Raw genomic sequence first — 21,171 nt, forward strand, 5'->3', positions numbered from 1 at the left:
CTGATGGTATGGGGTTGCATGAGTGCGTGTGGCATGGGCAGCTTGCATGTCTAGAAAGGCACCATCAATGCAGAAAAATATATTCAGGTTCTAGAACAATATATGCTCCCATCCAGACGTCATCTCTTTCAGGGAAGACCCTGCATTTTTCAACAAGATAATGCCAGACCACATTCTGCATCAATCACAACATCATGGCTGCGTAGGAGAAGGATCCGGGTACTGAAATGGCCAGTCTGCAGTCCAGATCTTTCACCTATAGAGAACATTTGGCGCATCATAAAGAGGAAGGTGCAACAAAGAAGGCCCAAGACGATTGAACAGTTAGAGGCCTGTATTAGACAAGAATAAGAGAGCATTCCTATTTCTAAACTTGAGAAACTGGTCTCCTCGGTCCCCAGACGTCTGTTGAGTGTTGTAAGAAGAAGGGGAGATGCCACACAGTGGTGAAAATGGCCTTGTCCCAACTTTTTGGGGATTTGTTGACACCATGAAATTCTGATTCAACATATTTTTCCCTTAAAATGGTACATTTTCTCAGTTTAAACTTTTGTTTCATGATTTATGTTCTATTCTGAATAAAATATTAGAAGTTGGCACCTCCACATCATTGCATTCAGTTTTTATTCACGATTTGTATAGTGTCCCAACTTTTTGGAATCCGGTTTGTATATAAAAAAAAGTGTAAACAATAACAAAACAAAAGTAATTAGTATTGCTGCATTCCTAATTATTAAAAATATCATGTTAGTTATCCCACCAGTAAATGCTATATACATAACACAATGCTAAATTGCTGTTACTGGATCACCTTACCTCCAAAAAATTGAATAAATAGTAATCAAAAGGTTTTATGTACCGCAAAATGGTACCATTAAAAACTGGAACTTGTTCACCAAAAACAAGCCCCTTCAATGGAAACCAAAAGTTATAAGTCTCAGAATATAGAGCATTTATTTTAAAAAAATGTACAATTATAAAGCAAGTTTTTAACATTTTTGGGTGACATTTATTAACCACCTCCCGACCGCCTAACGTAGGGATGCGTCCTGCGGGCGGCCGGGTTATTCCTCCTGGACGCATCGGCGCGTCACAGGATCGCAAGTTAAACAAGTTGATCTACAGCCTGCCAGCGGCGATCAGTCGCTGGCAGGCTGTAGATGCGATTTTTTTTTAACATCAGAAAGGTATATTAGACGCTGTTTTGTTAACAGCATCTGATATACCTGCTACCAGGTCCTCTGGTGGTCCCTTTTGCTTGGATCGACCACCAGAGGACACAGGCAGCTCTGTAAGTAGCACCAAGCACCACACTACACTACACCCCCCCTGTCACTTATTAACCCCTTATTAACCCCTGATCACCCCATATAGACTCCCTGATCACCCCCCTGTCATTGATCACCCCCTTGTAAGGCTCCATTCAGACGTCCGTATGTGTTTTGCGGATCCTCCGCGGATCCGCAAAACACGGACACCGGCAATGTGCTTTCCGCATTTTGCCGATCCGCACATTGCCAGAACTATATAGAAAATGCCTTTTCTTGTCCGCAATTGCGGACAAGAATAGGACATGTTCTATATTTTTGCGGAACGGAAGTGCGGACCCGGAAGTACAGATCCGCAATTCCGGATCCGAGCGGGACAAAGTCTGTCCCCATAGAAATGAATGGGTCAGCAATTCCGTTCCGCAAAATGCGGAACAGAATTGCGGATGTGTGAATGGGGCCTAAGGGTCCCTTATCACCGCCAGTTAGTTAGCCACTTGTTAGGTAGTTAGCGCCCACCGCACCACAGTCACTGATTAGTCGCTGATTAGCATCATCGCTGTCGCTAATCAGCACTAGCACTATATAGTATCTGTAAGTGATCAAGACTGATCGCAATCAGATCTATATAAGTACATTAGGGTCACCTTAGGCTCTACAAAAAAACACAGTGTTCGCCCGATCAGGCCTGATCTTGTGCGCACACTTGCGTTCAGTCCGCCTCACCGCAGTGACAGAAATGTTTTTTTTTTCTGATCACTGCAAAAACACAGTAAAATCGCTGCGGCGCTATAAAGATCACTTTTGAGCTTTTTAGATCTTTATTAGCGATCGCAGCTTTTTTTTTTTTTGCACATTTTTTGGCAGAAATTTTTTCATTCACATTGATCTATGTGAATGAAGAATCTGTGCCGTTCATTTTTTCTTTCAGCCCAGAGGCTGAACGAAAAAAAAAAATTTCATTACCCGTATGCTCAATATAAGGCCTCATGCACAAGACCGTGCCGTTTTTTGGGGTCCACAAACTGCGGATGCGCAAAAAACGGAAGGCGCCTGTGTTGACTTCCGCAATTTGCGGAACGGAACGGGCGCCTGCAATATAAATGCCTATTCTTGTCCGCAAAGCGCGGACAAGAATAGGACATGTTATATTTTTTTAGCGGGGCCGCGGAACGGAGCCACGGATGCAGACAGCACATGGAGTGCTGTCCGCATCTTTTGTGGCCCAATTGAAATGAATGGGTCGTGTGCATGAGGCCTAAGGAGAATAGCAGAAACTCCTAATGCTGGCCATACATGTAATGATTGCGGAGACCTTCAAATGCCAGGGCAGTACAAACACCCCACAAATGACCCAATTTTGGAAAGAAGACACCCCAAGGTATTCGCTGAGGGGCATATTGAGTCCATGAAAGATTGAACGTTTTGTCACAAGTTAGCAGAAAGGGAGACTTTGTGTGAAAAAATAAATAAAAATCAATTTCCGCTAACTTATGCCAAAAAAAAAAATCTTCTATGAACTCGCCATGCCCCTCACGGAATACCTTGGGGTGTCTTCCTTCCAAAATGGGGTCACATGTGGGGTATTTATACTGGCCTGGCATTTTAGGGGCCCTAAAGCGTGAGAAGAAGTCTGGAATCCAAATGCCTAAAAATGCCCTCCTAAAAGGTACTCGTTGGACTTTCGGCCCCTTTGCGCATCTTGGCTGCAAAAAAGTGTCACACATGTGGTATCGCCGTACTCAGGAGAAGTAGGGCAATGTGTTTTGGGGTGTCTTTTTACATATACCCATGCTGGGTGAGAGAAATATCTCTGTAAATTGACAACTTTGTATAGAAAAATGGGAAAAGTTGTCAATTACAGAGATATTTCTCTCACCCAGCATGAGTATATGTAAAAATACACCCCAAAACACATTTCTCTACTTCTTCTGAGTACGGCGATACCACATGTGTGACACTTTTTTGCAGCCTAGGTGCGCAAAGGGGCCCAAATTCCAATGAGTACTTTTAGGATTTCACAGAGCATTTTTTACGCATTTGGATTCCAAACTACTTCTCACGCTTTAGGGCCCCTAAAATACCAGGGCAGTATAAATACCCCACAAGTGACCCCATTTTGGAAAGAAGACACCCCAAGGTATTTCGTGAGGGGCATGGCGAGTTCATGTAAAATTTAATTTTTTGTCACAAGTTAGTGGAATATGAGACTTTGTAAGAGAAAAAAAAAAAACATTTTCCGCTAACTTGTGCCAAAAAAAAAAATATTCTAGGAACTCGCCATGCCCCTCAGGTAATACCTTGGGGTGTCTTCTTTCCAAAATGGAGTCACTTGTGGGGTATTTATACTGCCCTGGTATTTTAGGGGTCCTAAAGCGTGAGAAGTAGTTTGGAATCCGAATGCGTAAAAAATGCCCTGTGAAATCCTAAATGTACTCATTGGAATTTGGGCCCCTTTGTGCACCTAGGCTGCAAAAAAGTGTCACACATGTGGTATTGCAGTACTCAGGAGAAGTAGGGCAATGTATTTTGGGGTGTATCTTTACATATACCCATATTGTGTGTGAGAAAATCTCTGTAAATGACAACTTTTTAAAAAATTTTATACAAAGTTGTCAATTTACAGAGATATTTCTCTCACCCAGCATGGGTATATGTAAAAATACACCCGAAAACACATTGCCCTAGTTCTCCTGAGTACGGCGATACCACATTTGTGACATTTTTTTGCAGCCTAGGTGCGTAAAGGGGCCGAAAGTCCAACGAGTACCTTTAGACTTTACAGGGTTGCTCACAATTTAGCCCCGCCCAAAATGCCAGAACAGTAAACACACCCCACAAATGACCCCATTTTCGAAAAGTAGACACCCCAAGGTATTCACTGAGGGGCATAGTGAGTCCGTGGGAGATTTTTATTTTTTTTGCCAGAAGTTAGCAGAAATGGAAACTTTATTATTTAAATTTTTTTCTCAGAAAGTGTCATTTTCCGCTAACTTGTGAAAAAAAATTAAATCATACATGAACTCACCATGCCCCTCCGCGAATACTTTGGGGTGTCTTCTTTCTAAAATGGGGTCATTTGGGGGGTATTTATACTATCTTGGCATTCTAACACCTCAAGAAACATGACAGTTGCTCAGAAAGTCAGGGCTGCTTCAAAGTGCGGAAATTCTACTTTTTGTACCATAGTTTGTAAACGCTATAACTTTTGCGCAAACCAATAAATATACACTTATTGGATTTTTTTTTATTCAAGACATGTAGCACAATAAATTCTGACACAAACTTGTATAGAAATGTAATTATATTTGAACAATTTAACCAGAGAAAGTTAAAAATACACTTTTTTTGAGAAAATTGCGGCCTATTTTGATTAATATCGGAAAAACAAAAAATCTTAGCAGCAATCAAATACCACCAAAAGAAAGCTGTATTTGTGAGAAGAAAAGGAGGTAAAATTCATTTGGGTGGTAAGTTGTATGACCGAGCAATAAACCGTGAAAATAGTGTAGTGCAGAATTGTAAAAAGTGGTCTGGTCATTAAGGGGGTTTAAGCTAGGGGTCTGAGGTGGTTAAGACTTGCGTTTCCATGCCGGTCTTAAGTCCCCCTGTGCTGCTGGAGGAAGTGTCAAAGTTATATTGAAGTGCAGGTCTCTACATAAGTTTGCCACTTCCTCCCACAGGCCGTGTGGCGTTAGTGGGGAAAAGTCACAGATTTTGCTGCAAAAATCCCATGCTACAAAAATGGAGTATAACAGTTCATAAATGAGCCCCTTTGTTTTTATTTTTTAAAGGGAATCTGTCACCCCGATTTTGGATTGTTATCTATAGTAATACATGAGTAGCCCTGCAGTCCAAATCACAATTTTTTATTTTCCTACTGCCCCACATTACCCAGCTGTCAGTGCCTAAAGCTTCACTGAGATACATGTATTTCAGCACAGCAGAGGAATAAGGGGCAGTAGAAAAAGAAAATAAAATAGTAATCTGGACTCCTTATCTGCAATACTATTCATGTATTACTGTAGTAGATAATAGTCCAACATTGGAGTGACAGATTCCCTTTAAATAGTAAAACATAACCAATACTATAGAAATGTGGTATCTTTGTAAATGTACTGACCTACAAAATACTGGTAGCGTGTAAGTTTTACCACACAGTGAACACCATAACATTAATGAAACGCAAAAACCAATGGCAGAATTTTGTTTTATTTTGAATCCCATCAAAAAATAATAATTAAATGGTACATTAAATGGTGCCATTAAAATACAACTCATCCTGCAAAAAAACATATTGCTACATTGATGGAAAAAGTTATGGTTCTTGGAATATGGAGATTAAAAAATCTACACCATTATTACAACATGTCTAGGATTATGGATCCTAAGTATTTGCCATCATATGACATTCAGTCCATACCCCAGCTTACCATTTTTCAACTTTGGCTAAAAAAAAATTGGTGTTTTTTCATTGTGTTCAATTTCAGGTGAAGGAAGCTGCGTTGGGAGATGTGGTCAAGGCTATGTTCGAGCAGACCCATGCCACTGTGATTATAACTGCATGTCTTTTTTGGAATGTTGTCACGACTACAAGAAAGTTTGCACAACAGGTAACTGGCAAAACTAACAAGCAGCATGATTTCCAATGCAACTCACTATCCCCATGTCAGTGAATCTATGGAAACTACAAGCTAAAAAGAGGAGCTGCTCACTGGCATTTCCATATTCTTTCAGAGCAGGAACTATGTCTCTGAACACCATTTATATATGTTCATACTACCTATTACATTTTAATGACTTTATTACAGTCAACATAAGACATAATAAGAAAGTTATTAAGTTTACTAAATAAGAAACATTAAGCAGATGCTGGCAGCCTTATTATTTAGTGTTAACCCTTCCAGCAATTAGGTAGACAAAAACATTCAGGAACAAGTAGAAAACTGCAAATGGAATATATTGCTATTCTGTAGTAATATGGCCATCAATTACTGTTTGTCTATTTGTAGGTAATACCGTATGTCAATATGTGAAAATCCCGAAATATTTACGTGGACTCTGCATTTACTATGTGCATAAAAGTCTAGTTCCACTGCAGTGATTTCCGTGCTACCCGATTGTGGTAGATTGCAGAGTTGTTGCCAATAAATATTAGTCTACAGGAGGGTACATTGGATGCATTCTCTTTCCATAGACTGATATGACTGTCTATAACATGTAATATTTACTGAAATAAGTGCAATAATTGCTGTGCATAATATCACTGTGGGGTGTGACCCATACACTGCAATTATCTAGCGAAGACTTTCAGGTATCTCTCCCTTTCATGCTAATATTCTAGTGCAACTGGACCGCTTTCTTCTGAACTACAGGTAAGTTCCTTATACCAAGTAGTTTATGAAAGAAGTATGTTAGCTTTAATGGATTACCATATAATTTGCAAATAAGATAAGATATTTCACTTACTGCTCAGGAAGTACAAGGTATAGTAAGTAGGCATTGAGGCAAGAAACAAGAGGGCCCAATTTCTCTCTCCAGGTATAAAATAAAAGGTGTGTGAACTGGTTATTGACTCACTAAATATTTTATTCAGAGGGTTCGTGCAAAGGACGATGTCATGAGGGCTTTATAAGAGGACAGACATGCGATTGTGATGCTAGCTGTACAGAAATTGGGAGATGCTGCCTAGATTATAAAGAATATTGTGTCAGTAAGTATCTTATATAAACATAATTTCTTAAAAGAGAAGTCTTAATACAGAAATTCGTGGAGATTTATCAAAAGTAGAGGTGGCTTAGTCGCCCATAGCAACTAGTCAGATTCCACCTCTTTCATTTTTCAGAGCTCCTTTGGAAAATGAAATTTGAAATCTGATTGGTTGTTTTAGGTAACTAAGCCAGTTTTCCTTTACACCGGTTTTGTTAAATTGCCCGCAATATATTTAAACAGATTCCCAAACTGAACTATCATTTTCATGAATTGAAATCAATTAGGGAAAGAGCATGTATCCAGAAAGGAGGTTCTCATGAAGTTCTACTGACAGGCTATTTGTTTTCCATACCTACTACTGGACACATGCACTGAGATTAAAGGGGTTTTCCAGGAGTAAAATATTGATTATCTATTCTCAGGATAGGTCATCAATATCTTATTGGTGGGGGTCTGACTCCTGATACCCCCATCAATCAGCTGTTTGAAGAGGCCATGGCACTCTGGTTACTGCTGCAGCCTCATCTTAGGCTGGTAATGTCAAGTTAATTGTTAACATGGCCTAGGAGCAGTTTAGTCCCATTCAAATGAATGGACCTAGAATGCAATACCGAGCACAGCCACTATACAGTTTACGACACTGTGCTTGGTATGCTGTGAGGAAGCCACATTGCCCACTGGAGGCCCTCTGCCTCTTCAAACAGCTGATCGGTGACAGTCACAGGTGTCTGAACCTCACCGATCAGATATTGATGGTATCTTGAGGATAGGTCTTCAATATTCTACTCCAGGAACACTTTTAACTCTCTAGTCTGGCTAGACTCTCTAGTCTATAATTTGAAACCAGTATATAGATGAATCTGGTCAGTAATACTGTGTAGAAGAGTCTTGGCAAACGTAAGGTCTTTCAAAGGCTTATGCTTTGAAACACCTAGTGTTTGTGGGATTCTTCTACACAGTATAATTTGAAACCAGACATCTATACAGATCTTAAATGGACCTTGTTTACCAAATTGGTGAATATTTCATACAATTTCTGAATATAACCTATCGCTTGGTAAGATTAGAGAAAAACAATATGGTAAACATTACATCTCCCAGCTTTCTTGACGTCTTAAATGACAAATATGCTTTGCTTGTGATACTGTCTATGCTAATCTATTAATATTTCTATCAAAGAACCAGAACTTCCTCCTTCATCTCAAGATCAACCGGTTCATGATGAAAAAGTAAGACTTCCAAGACCCACTAGGAAACCAGACACAGTGGCAGAAGATGTACCAAAAGGTAGAGGCCTTTGATTGTGGTCTTTGATTTTTCATACTTATAATTGTATAATTTTATATGATTTTTTTTTTTTTTTTTTTAAGCAATAAGAATACAATACACTTTACTAGAATATGATTTGATTTGCCGGGGTAATGCAGATTGAGAGACTGTGCTCATTTCATTTGACTCAAATATGCACGATAAAACATGGTTCAATAAAATGAAGAAAAAAATAAATATATATATATCCCCCCTCTAAACAGTAAAACCAGCATGTTCTGCAACAAAGTAGAATTCTATGAAATCTAGGCAAAGAAGTCACTCCACACAATTCTGTGGATTTTTAGGATATTGTTTTATGAGTCTTTAGGGTACTTTCACACTTGCGGCAGAGGAATCCGGCAGGCAGTTCCGTTGCTGGAACTGCCTGCAGGATCCATCAAAACGTATGCAAACTGATGGCATTTGTCAGACGTATCAGGATCCTGATCAGTCTGACAAATGCATTGAAATGCAGGATCCATCTCTCCGATGTCATCTGGAAAAACGGATCAAGCATTTCACTGCATTTGTCAGACATGTTCCAGAATTTTGGACGGAGATAAAACCGCAGCATGCTGCGGTATTATCTCCGTCCCGAAAAGGCAAAAAGACTAAAGACATCCTGATGCATCCTGAACGGATTGCTCTCCATTCAGAATGCATTAGGATAAAACTGATCAGTTCTTTTCCGGTATTGAGCATTAGGATGGAACTCTATGCCGGAAAAAAAAAATGCTAGTGTGAAAATACCCTTACACAGGATCTATTAGATCTCATATAAAGCAAATACAAATCATTAGAATGTGGTGAAACCAATAACATATATGATTTAATGCCGTCCTCCAAAGAAGTGTTCTGAACTCTCTCCTTTTATTCATTTTGGCTTCATGTGGTGCAGCCAGTTACTATGTTTAAAGGAATTTAGAAACAGAAGAACGGGGTGCTCCCTAATTGGACGGACTAACATGTTCAGTAGCTTCCCTGCTCTCTACAGTTTTTTTAAGTGATGGAACTGTGATCTCACAGCAAAGCGGCCCAGACATTTTTATTCATTTGCTACTTCTTCAAAATTCATAGAAGTATAAACCAATATCTCTCTTTGGAAATTAAGGGGAAGGAGGTAGCATTACATAGCTCTACAGTGAGGTACTATTTTCTATGCAGCGGAGGAAGGGGATAACAATGCTGATGCACTGTTGTCTCATGTGACAAGCTACTGACCTGCGCAGAAAGGAAAGACAAGATCCTCCAGATAAAGTGAGCAAAAAGAGAAAAAGGGTTAAAATTATACTGGAGCGCAGTGTTGATATTGTAAAAATAATGGTGTGTACTGCAGATATTGCTCATTAAATTTGGGGGATACCCCTTTTGATGACTGTAGAATAAAAAGGTATCACACTTACTTGAAGTTCTTGGTGTCATACCTATGCGAACCTCTAGCAGAGCTAGATGACAAGAAGTCTTGCTGTTTTTTCTATGAGACTATTCGGCGCGAACTTCCAGCCGCAGCTCCGGAAGAACGTACCGCTTCGGGTACGAAAATACTACAGGAATTAAGGGAGGGAGGTTATAGGGACCGTTTCTTATAGTAGTAATAAGAGTGTTGTTCCATAAAAAGAGAGCGATAATTACGTATGTACTAGTTTCCTTTGCCAAATATTTAATTTTGTTTAGAGAAGAAACCATTCCATGTAAGGAATGTATACAACTGCACTTCTGCAATTTCTTCTGATGCCAATTTATGGACACCACCTTGTGATAGATGAAGATCCCTGTTTTGCATTGTGCTCTTCATCACTATATTCTTGGTTAGGTGTATGCAAAGCTGACAAATAGGGTCTTTTGGAAAACCTTGAAAATATGCCATTCATATAATAATTGTTTGATATGCAATGAGGAGCTGTGTGAATCACAGTGTAAGGGCTTGTGCACACGACTGTGCCATTTTTTGGGGTCCGCAAATTGTGGATCCACAAAAAACGGATGCCGCCTGTGTGCCTTCCGCAATTTGCGGAACGGAACAGGAGGCCCATTATAGAAATGCCTATTCTTTTCCGCAAAACGGACAAGAATAGGACAGAACTCATCATTTTTGCGGGGCCACAGAACAGAGCAACGGATGCGGACAGCACACAGAGTGCTGTTCGCATCTTTTTTGGACCCGTTGAAATGAATAATTCCGTATGAACTCGTTCGTGTGAACGAGCCCTAAAGCTGGAGAACTACTTACATAGAGAAGAGAGGTTTCAGCTATTTCTGCATTGCCTCTCATGAAGCACTAGACACTAAAGGTACTTATTCGCAGAAATAAAGTAACTGATTTGGCAGAAAAATTTTTGCTTTTAATATTTACTCATGCCTAGATGCTCTCCTCCTCTGCTATGAACATTTTGTTTACTCTGGATGCAATTATGGTGACTTGGATGCAGTTTGGGAGTATAGAAGGAAAAAGCCCTAGCGTAATGTGTAAATACTATAATACCATATTGAATCTGCACATAATTGTACAGCTTCAACACAGACATGGAAATACTCATGTGGACTGTTCTCTTGATAAAGGGGTTTCCTTAAAGGGTTTCTGTCACCAGAATTAACGCTATTAACCCCTTAAGGACACGGCCATATTTCACCATTTTTTGCAAATCTGACATGTGTTACTTTATGTGGTGATAACTTTAAAACACTTTGACTTATCTAGGCCATTCTGAGATAGTTTTTTGTCACATATTGTACCTCATGACACTGGTAAAAGGAAGTCAAAAAAATTCATTTTTATTTGTAAAAAAAATACCAGATTTACCGAAATTTTGGAAAAATTTCCAAATTTCCAAGTTTCAATTTCTCTACTTCTATAATACATAGCAAAACCTACAAAAATAGTTATTACTTTACATTTCCCATATGTCTACTTCATGCTTGGATCATTTTGGGAATGCCATTTTAGTTTTTGGGGACGTTACAAGACTTAGAAGTTTAGAAGCAAATCTTGAAATTTTTCTGAAATTTTCCAAAACCCAATTTTGAGGTCACTTTGTGAGGCTTACATAATAGAAACCACCCAAAAATTCAAAAGTGATTTTACAAACGTCGTTAACCCTTTAGGTGTTCCACAAGAGTTCATGGCAAATGGAGATAACATTTCAGAATTTAGATTTTTGGGCAAATTTAGCATTTTAATATATTTTTTCCAGTTACAAAGCAAGGGTTAACAGCCAAACAAAACACTATATTTATTGCTGTGATTCTGTAGTTTGCAGAAACACCCCATATGTGGCCGTAAACTACTGTACAGGCACACAGTATGACATAGAGTGAAAGGAGTGCCGTGTGGTTTTTAGAAGGAAGATTTTGCTGGACTGGTTTATTTACACCATGTCCCATTTGAAGCCCCCCTGATGCACCCCTAGAGTAGAAAAAAAAAGTGACCCCATTTTGGAAACTACGGGATAAGGTGGCATTTTTGTTGGGACTATTTTCAGAATACATATGATTTTTGGTTTCTCTATATTACATTTTTGTGAGGCAAGGTTACCAAAAATAGAAATTCTGAAATTTCATCTCCATTTGCCATAAACTGTTGAGGAACACCTAAAGGGTTAATAAAGTTAGTAAAATCAATTTTGAATACCTTAAAGGTGTAGTTTCTTAGATGGGGTCGCTTTTATGGAGTTTCTACTCTAGAGGTGCATCAGGGGGGCTTCAAATGGGATATGGTGCCCAAAAAAATAAGATATCAAAATCTGCCTTCCAGAAACCATACGGCGTTCCTTTCCTTCTGCGCCCTGCCGTTTGGTCATACAGCAGTTTACAACCACATATGGGGTGTTTCTGTAAACTGCAGAATCAGGGTAATAAATATTAAGTTTTGTTTGGCTGTTATCCCTTGCTTTGTTACTGGAAAAGAACTGATTCAAATGGAAAATTTGCCCAAAAATTGCTGTTTTGGCACCTTTTTTATAAATTTTTTTTGACTGTGTTCATCTGAGGGGTTAGGTCATGGGGTATTTTTATAGAGAAGATTCTTATGGATGCGGCGATACCTAATATGTCTACTTTATTTTTATTTATTTATGTTTTACACTATATTATCTTTTTTAAACAAAAAAAAAACATTTTGGTATCTCCATAGTCTAAGAGTCAGTTTTTTTTTTGTTTTTAGCCGATTATATTAGGTAGGGGCTAATTTTTTGCGGGATGAGAGGATGGTTTTATTGGCACTATTTTGGGGGGCATATGACTTTTTGATCGCTTGCTATTACAATTTTTGTGATGTAAGGTGACAAAAAAATAAAAATTTTTGCATTGTTTTTATTTTATTTTTTTGACCGTGTTAATCTGAGGGGTTAGGTGATGGGGTATTTTTATAGAGCAGATTCTTACGGACGCGACGATACCTAATATGTCTACTTTTATCAAATGTATTTATGTTTTACACTATATTATCTTTTTATAAACAAAAAAAAACATTTTAGTATCTCCATAGTCTAAGAATCATTTTTTTTTTAGTTTTTAGCTGATTATCTTAGGTAGGGGCTAATTTTTTGCAGGATGAGAGGACGGTTTTATTGGCACTATTTTGGGGGGCATATAACTTTTTGATCGCTTGCTATTACAATTTTTGTGATGTAAGGTGACAAAAAAATACCTTTTTTTGCACTGTTGTTATTTATTTTTTTGACCGTGTTCATCTGAGGGGTTAGGTCATGGGGTATTTTTATAGAGCAGATTCTTATGGACGTGGTGATACCTAATATGTCTACTTTTTTTATTTATTTTAGTTTTACTAAATAATATTTTTGAAAAAAATGTTTTTCCGTTTTAGTGTCTCAAGTCTGAGAACCATAGTTTTTTTCCAATTGTCAGTTGCTAAAATTGTGGAAGGCGATTATAAATTTAGTACTCCATGGAAGTGTGGTACTCCCTGAAGCAACCGTCAATGCAGAGGCCCGGATGATCGGGGCACGTGTCACACTCAGTGGTGGCGTCCTTCCGTATCCCCCTCCTTTGACACACTCTGCACTTTTTTTGGGTCCGTCCCTTCTTTCCAGTATGGGGGACCACACCTGGAAGTGTTGGCCAGGGACGATCCGAGCGCCTCCACTTCCCGAGGTACTCCGGCCTGCTCTTTCCCGGTCAGAAAAGATCAGGGCCTTGAGGACTGCCTCATAGAACTGAAGGAATGTCCCTGTGTTGCCAGCGCTTCGGGACAGCACAAAAGTGTTGTACAAGGCAACCTGTACCAAGTAGACCGCAACTTTTTTGTACCATGCCCGGGTTTTGCGCATGGCATTATATGGCTTGAGGACTTGATCAGAGAGATCAACTCCTCCCATATACCGATTGTAGTTGATGATACATTCGGGCTTGAGGACCTCGCACAGGGACAGGGGTGATGCCATTACTGTGAATATTGGACAGTACAAGGACATCCCTCTTATCCTTATATCTGACCAGCAACAGGTTTCCACTGGTAAGGGCACGGGTCGCACCCCTGGGGATAGGTACCTGGAGGGGGTGGGTAGGGAGGCCGCATTGATTTTTCCACACGGTCCCACAAGCGGACGTGGATCTGGCGGCGAGGGACTGGAACAAGGGGATACTAGTATAAAATTTATCCACGTACAGGTGGTAACACTTATCTAGCAGTGGGTGCATAAGGTCCCACACAAGTTTCCTGCTAACACCCAGAGGGGGGGACATTCTGGGGGTTCAATATGGGAATCTCGCCCCATCAGCTGATCAGAGGTGGGGTGAGCGATGTGCTAACAGTGGCTGGACGCTAAGAGTGCCGGCCACAGTCAGCGTACGCAGAAAAAAAAAAAAATGCTTGCGCCCGACACCCGACCACAGACACCCGATTTAGGGTGATGCAATCTAAAACTTTTTTCCCACTAACTTTCCCTGAATATCCCTGCCTAACCTGTCCCTTATCTTTCCCTAAATACCTTTTACTGTGGAGGGTCAGAAATGGGTGCTGGGGCACAGATGGGGGTGCTGGGGTGCTGGCTCTGGAGATCCGTGCAGCTTGCTTCTCTCTCCTCGGCTCCCGGACACAAAAGGAGGAGGAGAGGAACGCTGCAATAATTTGAAGCGCCCGCCCCTGCAACCAATCAGAGCTGATCCTGAGAGGTGATGTCACCATCACCTCTCAGGATCGCAGGATGGTGATTAGTGGTATATCATCACACCACCGATCAACATCCTGTTCTGAATTGACCTGCAATTTGCTGCGATCGCCGACACGGGGGGGTCACAGGACCCCCCGGCACATTGTCCCAGGGTGCCTGCTCAATGATTTGAGCAGGCACCCAGTTCCGATCACCGCCCGCCACGCGGCGGTGATCGGGACTACACAGGACGTACAGGTACGCCCTGTGTCCTTAAGTACCAGGACATCCACCTCTGGCCAAGCCCTGCTACACTAGATTGACAGGGCCAGGCAGTGTTGGTCTCCTACTGCCTGCCCTGTCTGCCATGTAAATCTCACGCCTGCGCCGCCCGTTCAGTATTCGGTGCAGGCGCAGTGAGTGAAGGGTGCTCGCTGGCTGCCGGCTTCCTCACTGCGCCTGCGCCGAATACTGAACCCCAGCGCACAGGGTCGGCAGTTGGAGGTGAAAGCTGCCTGGCCCTGTCAATCTAGTGTAGCAGGGTGTGGCCAGAGGTGGGAGAAGGGAGCCTCTAGAAGTTATATTTCTGGCGTTACGGGGCATAGATAAAAGTAGGTATAGGCTAGTTAGGTTCAGCTGACATTAGCACATCACTAATGTCAGCTAGTTTAATAGGGTTAATTCTGGTGACAGAAACCCTTTAAATCTGGGGAAACACCCAAAATAAATATAAGAAAATAAAATCACAAATTACCCTCAATGTTTTACTAACTGTTACATGTCTTCACCCCTCTTTAAACTGTTTGGAATGTCTATGACTTAATGTCAGCTGGCTTTAGTTTTTCTGTGAAGCAAAAATAACAGAAAGGCTTGGAATATGTATACAATTTAAAGTGGTTGTCCACCTTTTCTATATTGATGACCTATCCTCAGGTCATCAATATCAAATCGGTAGGGGGCCCATTCCCTGCAGCCCCACAATCAGCTGTTTAAAAAGAATGCAGTGCTCAAATGAGCACTGCCTTCTCTTCTCTGTTTACCTGATCACCATCGACATTGCAGTGGTGAGCAGGTGTAATTACAACTCCACCATCCCCATTAACTTCAATGGAAGAGTTCCTTCCTGTTCAAGTGAATAGGAAGGAGCCATCCAATCAAAGTGAATAGGATGGAGTTGTTGTAATTACACCTGCTCGTCACTGCAATATCGATGATGATCAGATAAACAGAAAAGAGAACACTGCACTCATACAAGCCCTGCATTCTCTTCAAACAGCTGATCGGCGGGAGTGTTGGCACACAGCCCCCCGCCAATCTAATGTTGATGAGCTATCAGGTCATCAGTATTACAAAATCAGACAACCCCTTTAATGGGTGCTGATGTCTATTTAGTTCTGTTTTTCACAGTTCAAATAGGGGAACCCTAATTTTTATGTATAACACAATTGTTATAGAACTTGAAATTTGGGGGTTTGAGGTACTTCCACTTCAGTATATTTATGTATTTATTAAAAGGTTATGAACCCCTTTGGGGGCATTTTGCAATTTACTTTTGGTCTAAAATTAATATTTTTTTTAAATTGGTCCTTATTACAAGTTTTCAACTGTTTTTCTCCTACAGTTTTCACGTTCACACTCTTTATTTAGATTTAGTGTAAATGAGTTATGAGCTGTTGCCTCAAAGGGTGTCTATTGCATTAATATACTGTATATTATGGCTCATATTCATTACGTTATTCATGTTAATATAGATCGCATTCAGAAAGATGAAGCAATGCCAGAGAGAGCTAATAAAGTGCCCCTAGACAGAAAAGGTAACTTGTAATGGCTTTATTTTAGGAATATTATTCTAATAAGATGTATATAAAAGCATCTGCAAAATAAAGCCAAAAGGTACATTTCAATACATAGCTATATAAAATTTATCAAACCTTGGCCTAAAAGACCATAGCAATGAGTAGAGCACACAATGGGATCAATTCAACTTCCCCCGTGCCCTTTTTGGCTTGCCCCATGCCCCCTGGTTTTCCAACTTTTTTAGTCGCAATATGCATTTTATGCCGCCCTCGTCAAGTTCACGAAAAGGTGCATCATGAGGACGGTGTTTGGGTGGTGTTATTGGTCCTGGAACATTCATCATTATTTATGCCAGAAACCAGTGTAACTAAATGACTAAAATCTACAGAAGATCCAAGCAACTGTAGATTTCAAACTAGAGCACAGACTGCCAGAGGAGCCATGTAATTTATGACAAAGCCTGTGCCTCCTCACAAATTAAATGCCTCCTCTGGCACCACTGGCCCTATTAACACACACTGGTCTTGATAAATATGGACCAATGTGTAGCCACTGTCACTTTTACTACCACAAAGGGTAAAAGAGGATGTGGCACAGTGTGTAGAAAGAGGATCATTCCAGGATGGCCTCCTTCCAACTTTCATGAACCTGCACAGTGATATGTTGTTAACAGATGCTGCACTGTTAGCAAAGAGGGAATGGAAAAAAAAATGAAGTCATGAAAACTGCACCCAAAAACCTACTGTCACAAATTGCTATGAGTGTGGTAGTGTGAAATAAGCAGGAAAGGGGCCTTTTTTATATATATATTTGCCTTGGAGACCACCGTCTGTATTTTCATAACATATGTTGGTCGGTAAAATCATGTATTGTAAGAAAATTAAAGGGTTAATAACGGGGTGTCCTACTGTTCTTTATTAAGGCTCACACCATATTAATTTCCATACAGCTGAACTCCATGGGGACAAACATATGCTTGTGTTGATACATATGATATATCTACCCTATTTAATAAAACATGAAGCTAGGTTATTGCCTTTACATTTACTTTATAGACCCTTCAAAAGCAATTCCAAAAGTTTCTCATCCTATTAAAAAAACAACTAAACGGAGCCCAAGAAGACAGAAAAAGAAGAAATATAATTTAATTCCAGGAGAGGATACACAAGGTACCATACAGTGATGACATTTAATGGTGGCTACACAGAAGAATCATTATAATGTCATCACATCTGCATGTGAAACTCAGTGGGATGTCTTGAAAGGTGGACTTTCTTTACTTTGCATCATGACACATATGAGTGACCAAGGCAACCAGGGATGACTTGCAGATGCACAGGATGGGCTTGTCTGCATGAAACTGTCCTTAAAGGAATTATTTAAAATGAAGATGAAAATGGTTCTTTATTATTATTATTATTATTATTATTATTATTATTATTATGTACTAGCTGAAGGACCCGGCTTTGCACTGGTATATTTCATCTATTTAATTTAATGTTTGTGTGTGTCGTTAAAAGATATTGACAGTATCCACTATAACAGTGATATCTACAGTACCCTGCCCCTTTAACAGTGACTTCCACAGCGTGCTCCCCTTTAACAGTGACCACCACAGCAGGCGCCCCTTTATTAGTGACCTCCACAGTACCCCATGTCGTGTGGTTTCTACAATAACCCGCCCCCTTAACAGTGACCTCCACAGAGCTCCGTTCCCTTAAAATGTGACCTCCACAACACCCACCCCTTAACAGTGACCTCCACAGAGCTCCGTTCCCTTAACAGTGACCTCCACAGCCCCTGCCTCTTTTAACAGTGACCTCCACAGCAGCCACCCCTTTATTAGTGACCTCCACAGTACCCTGTCTCCTTAATAGTAATTTCCACAACACCCCGCCCCCTTAACAGTGGCCTCTATAGCAATCTGCCCCTTAACACTGACCTCCATAGCGGACCGTCCCCTTAACTGTGACCTCTATAGCAGCCTGCCCCTAGGGTGGCCAGAGGTTTTAGGGCAGAAAGTCCGGCTTTCAGACTCCCTGTGCTCCGTCTGGCACAGGGCCTGGATGGACACAGGGATGTCCTTTTAAACAGCTCACTCTCAGACAGCAGCACTGTGCTATCTGAGCGTGAGCTGCAGGGAGAAAGTCAACCTCCCTCCCACCCCTGCAGCTGACAGAAGTAGATTTTTACCTTCATTTTTTTAATCCCTGTCGGCTGCGGAGTGGAAGTGGGAGTGGGCGTGGCCTAATCGGGTCAGGGGCATGACTTAGAGGGATCGGGGGTGGGGTTTTTAAATCCGTCTTTTGAGGGTGGCCTGAATGGCCAACTTACCTTCCCCTGAACTGTGACCTCCACAGCACTCCGCTCCCTTAACAGTATAATCCACAGTGTCCTGCCCCTTTAAAGCTGACCTACAGCAGTTAAGAAAAATGGCTCGATTGTTATGGAAACCTGGTGTAAAACTGTGTGTATGTGGAGACTAAGGGCCTGCGAGATTCTATTGGCTGATAAGGGTCATGTGACCAAGCTTCTATAGGCTAATGCATTTTTTGCGAATATCTCAGGACGGTACATGCTAGAGAGCTGAAACTGGTCTAAAACCTTCCCGGACACTTGATGTACCTGTGTGCCAAATTTCGTGATTGTAAATACGACAGTGCAAATTCCTTTAGCGGACATACATACACACACACACACAAATATATATTAGATTAAAAAGTCATTTATTCCCTGGCATCATATGTAAGAAAAGGGTATAAACACATAATACAAAAATAAGTACAATAAGCATGAACAAGATGCGTTACAAACTGGTACAGCAGGAGAGAGGACCCTGCTTGTGAGAATTTAAGATCTACAAGCTGATTTGTGACACCAAGTAAAACTGTGTACGGTATGTGTAGAAGCATGTATTTTAACTGATTTATAAAAATGTTCTTATATTTTTCAATGTTGAAAAGTAATAGTGAACCACAATATGCATAGCCAGCATAGGTCACTAGCTTTTCCTCTATAGATGTGCAAAGTCTTGAGAATACTGGTCAAACTAAAGTGAAAATACAGACTGGCATACATTATGAGGGTCATTTATCAAACTGGCATAAAGTAGAACTGGATTAATTGCCCATAGCAACCAATCAGATTCCTCCTTTCACTTTACAAAGTTCCTGTCCAAAATTAAAGGTGGAATCTGATTGGTTGCTATGGACAACTAAGCCAGTTCTACTTTACACCAGTTTGATAAGTGATCCTCTATATATTTACATTATTGGAGCACTCCTTGAGATAAATTTTTAAATACTGTACATATTTTATTCTATATTTTCCAATTATGATAATCTTATGGATTTTAACATTTTTGGTGGTACCTATACTGTGGTAAAATTGAATGCATTTGACTTAAAAATGCAGTGACAAGCATAATGTGAACATTGGTTAAACAATTTATACCTTCTTATAGAACCTTCACAGAACAGACCAACATCATCATTGTCCTCCCCCCAAAAAAATAGAAAACAGAGACCTAGAAGGCCAGGAAAGAAGAAATATAGAAAATTAATTTATCTAGAAGATGATGATGAAGGTACTTTATTCTGTGATGATATTCAGTGGTTCCATAGTTGCACTCCACTGTAATATCTCCAGAACCTGCAGAGCATGCCTACTTAGATGATATTTAGAGATGAGTGAATTTCCTGAAATTAGTTTCTGTTCCGATTCTATCGTTTTTGGATTCGACCCAAAATGAAAGTCCTTGATTGCCCTGACACTCTGGTCTCTCCTATGACTTTACCTAACTATTTTCAAGTTCTTTAATGAGAAGACAGCATTAGTAATGAAAGCGACATATATGACTATGGGTAAAAAACAGACTGATTCAGTTATTCTTTTTAAAGTAAAAAAAAAACTGTCCAAAAATTACTCAGGCAAATGCCTGACAGTTTTTATACACATGGTAGTATAAGAAGAAGTAATGACTTGTTTTTAATTATTGATTCAAAAATGATCCTTTTTGGAGAGTAGCATATAATTTTGGAAAGTGAAGAAGCAATTGCTTTTTCCAAAAATCCAGTTAAAAATGATCAGTCAGGAAATGTGTGGCTTTGTAGGCCTGTAGTAGTGGCAGCAGCAGCACAGTATGAAACTGAGATGTGCAGATGTGTAGGGGTTGTAGTAGCAGCAACCACAGCAGCACAGTATGGAAATGACAGACAGGCAGACAGTGACAAAGGCATTATAAGGCTGTTATAAATTGCTTCAGGTTGGGACAGCAAATGAAAAAACAGTTTGCTGTGTTCAACAAACTGTATTAGCTGCTGCTTCTGCTACTTCTAATAGCAGTAATGCTGGTAGATGTGATAAGGAAGTGACTCAGGGTGGGCAATGATGGGCGTCTGCGAGGTAAAAGCTGTGGAAAGCTGGGTACAGAGTGTATCTTGGTAATATGCCAATACTGCCTACCTTTCGAAGACAGCTTAAAATTTTACCATCTTCCTTTTACAGCAAGGGTCTAAAATCATGGCTATCCAATAGCCTTCCCTTTTCTTGAGGCTAATGAAATGCTTGTCAGGACGTAAGCAACCAAGCAGAGGAGCCAGTTGTTTCAGTCCAGAATGTTTGTTCATGGCCAGCATCGTCATCACCATGTGTGCCATGATGAGTGGCAGCCTCGTCCACTAGGTGAATTAGTGAACACTCCATGTTCCCCTACACCACCAACTCCTCCTCAGGTCTTAGCTCCTGATCCTGTTCCACTTCCTCCCATATGCAACATTGTCTGTGCGGGTACTCAACAGTCACAGGACAGAGAGTAAGATGAGAAAGCTGTTCTTATTCCACCATCCCTCATTACATGTGTGCATTTGCTACAATATAAATATCAAGGAAAATTACATTTCCTCACAGTGACAATTCCGAGGAATGGCTCACATTCTCCACATAAGAGTACAAGGCAGAAAAGCCTCTTTTGAGAA

General features: G+C 40.4%; 1 protein-coding gene across 1 annotated transcript in view; it reads left to right on the forward strand.

The window, feature by feature from the left end:
• The window catches only part of PRG4 (proteoglycan 4), a 181,890-nt gene that overhangs the window by 31,432 nt on the left and 129,287 nt on the right, over nt 1-21,171 (forward strand). Inside the window, exons 3-6 of the mRNA XM_040408297.1 lie at nt 5,759-5,881; nt 6,865-6,981; nt 8,160-8,267; nt 16,150-16,212. Coding sequence (XP_040264231.1) covers nt 5,759-5,881; nt 6,865-6,981; nt 8,160-8,267; nt 16,150-16,212 — 411 coding nt within the window. The remainder of the gene's footprint in view (nt 1-5,758; nt 5,882-6,864; nt 6,982-8,159; nt 8,268-16,149; nt 16,213-21,171) is intronic.

Source organism: Bufo bufo, chromosome 9 (assembly GCF_905171765.1).
Source record: "Bufo bufo chromosome 9, aBufBuf1.1, whole genome shotgun sequence".
NCBI lineage: Eukaryota > Metazoa > Chordata > Amphibia > Anura > Bufonidae > Bufo > Bufo bufo.